The 5,923-nt window shown below is 37.3% G+C and overlaps 2 protein-coding genes across 2 annotated transcripts in view; one reads left to right on the forward strand and one right to left on the reverse strand.

Annotated features, from left to right (window-relative positions):
- The window catches only part of LOC100750172, a 43,941-nt gene extending 38,024 nt beyond the window's left edge, over positions 1–5,917 (reverse strand). The window contains exon 1 of the mRNA XM_012392015.3: positions 5,596–5,917. The gene's annotated coding sequence lies outside the window, so the exon portion shown is untranslated. The remainder of the gene's footprint in view (positions 1–5,595) is intronic.
- The window catches only part of LOC100749267 (alpha-N-acetylgalactosaminidase), a 7,391-nt gene continuing 6,154 nt past the window's right edge, over positions 4,687–5,923 (forward strand). The window contains exon 1 of the mRNA XM_024371387.2: positions 4,687–4,730. Coding sequence (XP_024227155.1) covers positions 4,702–4,730 — 29 coding nt within the window. The 5' untranslated portion in view covers positions 4,687–4,701. The remainder of the gene's footprint in view (positions 4,731–5,923) is intronic.

Consider the following 5,923-nt stretch of genomic DNA (forward strand, 5'->3'; position numbering starts at 1 on the left):
TTACATTCAGCAGTTACAACGCGTAGGAGTTGCGACTTGATATCTTTCTCAAATAAATTTCTTATATTATTTTCGCGAAAGATACAAATTGTACAGATATCGTAATCGTTGGTAATAAATCGAACTCGACAATGGAAACTTTCCATCCTCTGTGTATTCCGTGTATTTCTGTGTTATCAGCCGGTTGCTCTTATCGAGAGTTGCAAGAAATGCCAGAGCGATCGTAATAAGCGGATTCCGCTGTAACTGGAATTCTACCCTAAGTAGTTCAAGTTCGTTATATCTCGATCGTTGCTTTTTCCCCTCGCTTAACTGATCCGCCCCAATAATTCAACTACTAAACTTCCGTAGAAGTAAAATCAAAGTTTCAACGGTCGATTCTACCCCCGTGCAGCCAGCGAGAACAGGGTGGTTATGGGGCCGTTTATTCCGCGCGGGCTGTTCTAAAAATAGGAAGACAGAGAGCGTTGGTGAATCGCGTGTACGACTGAGTCAGAGAAGAGGATAGCTAACGTATAAGAGAGAGAGAGAAAGAGAGAGAGAGAGAAGGAAATAGAGGGTGGTAATCCGATGACGAGGAAACAGAGACGAAGAAGGGTCAGGGCAAGGGTGAGCGAAGGGTGGGAGAATGGGTGGGTGGAAGACTCAGCCAGCCACGAACGATTGAAATACTCGGCTGCGAGGGTGTAAAGGGGCGTCAGCAGTGACGTGATGACGATAGCGAATAGTGGGGGTAGCCCGGCGATGCGATATGGTGTATAGCGATGGCTTCGAGCCAGCTTCCTGGCATGACTCATATCAATCCCTAGAGAAGATTACGTTCGTTACAGAAAACACGTTGTTCGTCCATACGTAACCATATTATTTATTTGAACTCTTTGAAGGAGCATCAAACTGACCGCAGCGATCTCTTAAATGTCAATATCTCTTAAAAATGTGACGATTAAAAAGCGTAATAACGTTAGACACAAGTGAAATTAGACGTTTTATCGTTGTTCAATACAAGACGAGAAGTAGAAGAAAAAGTTATTAAACGCGTAATTGGCAGATAAGAAATATGAGAAACATAGGAGGATCAAGGCAAGGAATAATTATTTCTCTTATGTTTCGTTTTTATCTGTTCAGAGTGTATTTTATAAGCGTCGGAGAAGACAGATGATATTGGAAAATGTTTTGATATCTGCGAGAGAAATATCGTACACGTACGTGGCCTCGGTTAAACAAAAGCTCGATGCATATGTATAAGTCTCAAAAGGTTTATTCAGATGGAAATGAAACACTGTCTTTCTTCGTATTTCTTTCGCTATATCTGGAACTATGTCTGTTATTCGTTTTATAATATACATGTGTCAGTACGATATGCAGATATTACAGACTTTCTAATCATTCGAAAATAATATCGCGAAGAGTGAGTAGTAAGGCAGCTTGACGAATTCGACGTTGAGAGTTTGGCAGCGTTCTATAATTTTACTGTATCGATAAATAATACTAGATGATAATCTGATTTTCTGGATTAATTTTTCTATTGATATATTTTACCTATAATCCGACTAAAATATGCTACACGTTTGAATAATGTGTTTTTATCGTTAATAAACTGTTGGAAGCGATTGAAAATTGTATACGAGAAAATCAAGCTTCGAAATCACGAGATCATCACCTTCATCGTTAGTAGCGATGGTAGCGGAGGTGGTGCTGGAAAGTTCTTGCAACCATGCGCCAACGAGGATGATCCCGTAGGTGGTGAACGTGGTAGTGATATCAACATGGTAGCAGAACGTTGATTCTCAACTTGCTACTTTGTACTTTACCGAGCGGATACAACTATCAATTCACTTTTATTACTCATTACGTTACTATACGAATTGGTGAAAAACTAGCAATTTATTAATTTTAAACGAAATGAAATTCCTTTTATAAGTCAGGTAATATAAACTTAATTAAAAAAATAATCTCTATTATATTCGGCTATCTCGCGTGAAATTATGCAAGCGAAACTAAAAATAAGACGAAACGATATTTGAACTACAAATAATTACTAAAACTAGAGTGAATTAAAAAGTTAATTTACACGCTTACTAATTGTATTATAATTATTAAGTTAATATATGATCGATTAGAGTAAATAATTAATATTGTTAAATATTGATCGCCAAGAATTATTTATAATTTAGCTCGTAAACGACCTACTAAATTATTTGAACATCGATACAGAGAATAAGGGATTAACGAGAACACTCGAAATACTTGGAATCTCGGATTTAATCTAATTCGCGAAGAAGCATCGGATTATTCCATTAGCATTATAAGTACCTCTTATTTCTCTGCGCTACGTTTCAGTTGAAAGCTGATGTTTAAATGCCTAGCCCTATTGAAAGCTACCTGTTACGTATATCGTTCGGATAAACGATAAACGCAAAGAAAAAAAGTAAGAGAAGAGACAATCGAAGAGAACGAGATTTCCTACCGAAGGATAATTCTTTTCAGTCGTGATACGATATTGAACACAGACTAACAGAAGCCCTTCTTAACCTAGTATGCAAATAGAATCTGCAAATGTAATCTATAATCTCGGTCGTACTGTCCGCCCGTCTGATTCTCTGAATACCTTCGAATAATATTAAACAGACTCGTGACTAGGAATCGTCACGATGGGACGCTACCAAAGAAAATTTCCATTGACAGAGAATTATTGCTTAAAGACAATTTATTCACAGAATTTATGTATAGAGAATTTATGTCTAGAAGAAGGTTACAAAAATTAGAGAGACGTTCAAATCTCAAATTCTTTAACTTTCAAATTACTAAATTTTTCAATTCGCAAATTTTCAAATTTTTTACTTCAACAAAATTTGGATAATCTCAATCGTTGAATCTTGAAATCTTTTAGCTCTTAAATCTCGGAAATTTTTGGTTTCATAAATTTTCGGCTCACGAATTATCAAATTTTTGGAATTCCCAAGTAATCGAACATCTGAATCTCCGATTGCTCGAACTTTCAAAGTTAATCTAATTTCTAATCGACTCGGAGGTTTGTTTCTAATTTCTTCTTGAAGAAAATTGCCCGTGAAAATCTACGAATTACGTGCACTTAACATAGCAAAGACTAAAAGTTTATGTGCGAAACGTTACGATCCATAGCACGCCTGGTTCGTAAGGTAATTTGACAAATTACCGCGCGGTAATGACCCGATTCGCTGGCTTCGCTCTAACAGTTTGTTAACAAAGTTACATTTTCAAACCGACCGAATCGGCTTCGTGAAAATCATAAGACATTTCCATTAAATTCTGAAGAAACGATGTGCCTTTATTTTCCAATTTCATTTCCACGAAACAACTTTTAATTTCACTTTCCATAATAATTATTCCATTTTTGAATCTTCAAATTTTTAAGCATTCAAATTTTAAAAATCGTTTTAAATCCGATTTTGAAATGTATAATTATCTCTTAGAAATTCGTTAATTTATAATTATGATGAGCTACGAGTAATATAAAGAAACTGATAGTTTTCTTGTAAATGCACGACAGTATATAAATTAATTGAATAATAACATATACAATAGATTAGTTTATTTATAAAAAAAATTATCAACTTTTCTGTACACTTATAATCGTCGATTTCAATACGTTGGTCTTTCTATGCATGAATATATACGTATATATAAGTACAGCGTAGGACTAAATTCCATGACGTCATCAAGCGCCAAGGAGAAGGAATTCTACCAAGAAAGGAGAAGGAATTTGAGAATCACTGCAACAGAGATAGCCACTAATGGGCAAAATAGTGGTGGTGGCACCGATAGTGGGGATAAGGGGTTGTGGAGGTTGCTCGTCAGTGGTGGTACGCAGAGGCAACGTGCTAGCCGTGTGAGGGGAAGCAGCCATGAATGAAAGTAGCGCGTATCGATTTACCCGCGCCGCCCTAGATAAAATATGGTAAATAGTGAGCCGAAATGGACTACGAACGAAGAACGTCATCGCGCATAATGCCACTTATTTGTCCAGCTATCAAGTATTTTTCTCCATATTCGATTATACAGAAACGCCACAGTTCGAATTTTAATACGTACACAATTTTACATACATACGAACATAGCAAAATCATCCATGGACAAAGTGTAGAACAGAACCGGATCATGATAGAAAAAAATGAATAGCAGATTCTTTTGCAAGAATACTCAGGGCGAACCTCTTAATGCATATTCCGCAAGTTAAATAGATTGTTAGTATACGGATACGAAGAAGAATTTTATATAATTGTTGAATTACTGCGTAAAAGAATATCGTTCGATTCATGTTGAACGGTCGCTATTACTCTGCCAGTATGAACGATACGTCCATATTTAAGCTACTTTTACTTCTGAATAATTTACATGGTTCGCGTAGTACACAGGAATTACGTACCACGTTAAAGTCATACGTCATACGTGTACGTACATCACACACGCGCAGCACTGTAATAAAAAGTAATTCAAGGTGGACGCTCATGACTGCAAGCAAATGCGACCAACTTTTACGCAGTTGACAAATTGACCGATAGTAATTGTTAAACCGGCTACGAATTTTTACGTCCTAATCTCGCTCTCGTTTCAACAAACGAAAAAATTCAAGAGAAACTTCGGCAAAGAAATTGAAACGGGAAATTCTTGTGCATTAACAACTTTTTCATAATTCTTCCAAACTTAAGAAATCTTTGGACGATGGAAAAGCACAAATATAACCTGAAACAGTAACTATTTTATTCTTACTTCGATATTGATATACTGTCGGTATAACTTTATAAAATCGTAAAAAAGTTTGCATTATTTTAATCGAGCATAAAGTCGAACCATACATAGATTGTAAAGCGAAATGGAAATTTGCAAAACGTTTTACTAGACTCAGGAAATGTGGACTTCGATGTAACACAGATCAATGGAACGATCGCAGCGCTATACGTACTTATGTCACTACCTAAAATTATTGTCCTGGGGTGCCGCCATTACCCATTCATGCGATTTGTCCGAGTTCCTTGCGCGTCAATGGCACCGAAATCTACCATTCAAAAGAACGCCCAGCCCCTTTACGATAACGCACAACATCGAGCTCCGACTACTGCTCGAATTCAACGAAAATAATAGACAGAAACACACCATCTCTGAGTCACTGATCTCGTGAAATACTTCCTAGATGCCCCTATACGCTATGTGATGCACCAACAGATTGCAGATGCATCCTACCACACGATCTACATATAATTACTAACCATAAAAAGTTTCTTTAAATTAGCTAACCTAAAATACCATGAATTTTTATAATCTAAAGATTAACTGAATACCTTTTTAAAACACATTTCTTCGTTAAATCTGTCAACATGACATTTGAAACGTCACTGTGACATTCATCGAAAACCAAATTAATCAACGTCGATCTTAGATATCGAAACATTTTATTAATCGTTTAATGAAGCTTGTATACCTGATATATTTGCAATGTAGCATCGAATCGCAAAAAAGAAAAGCACTTAACGAAATAAAACGCAACCCTTGTTACGAAATCTGGCAAGCAACGGCATACATTGACAAATGATGAAAAATCAAAAGATGTACGCGTACCTGGGTCATGACAGGGGTGGTATCTTCATGTTCCCATGGAGGCTCAACACAGTTGATCGTCAATGCGGTAATATATCCCGGTGTCGTCGGACGAGAACGATGCCACTGCAATGGTTCGCCACCACTTCCACGCCATAACACGTCAGAAACGCGCGACGAGTTACTCACATGACATGTCGCATCGGCAGGATTAAACCGATGAACCGTTTGATAAGCGGTTCGATTGACGTTCGACACGCGACACGAGAAAAATTTGCGCGACCGGAGTGCGGCGAGCACGTTTTCGTTTACAAGGTAAAACCGACTGTCCCTCCAGCAGCCCCGCGTT

This window comes from Bombus impatiens, unplaced genomic scaffold (genome assembly GCF_000188095.3).
Source record: "Bombus impatiens unplaced genomic scaffold, BIMP_2.2 scf_1275, whole genome shotgun sequence".
NCBI classification, from domain to species: domain Eukaryota; kingdom Metazoa; phylum Arthropoda; class Insecta; order Hymenoptera; family Apidae; genus Bombus; species Bombus impatiens.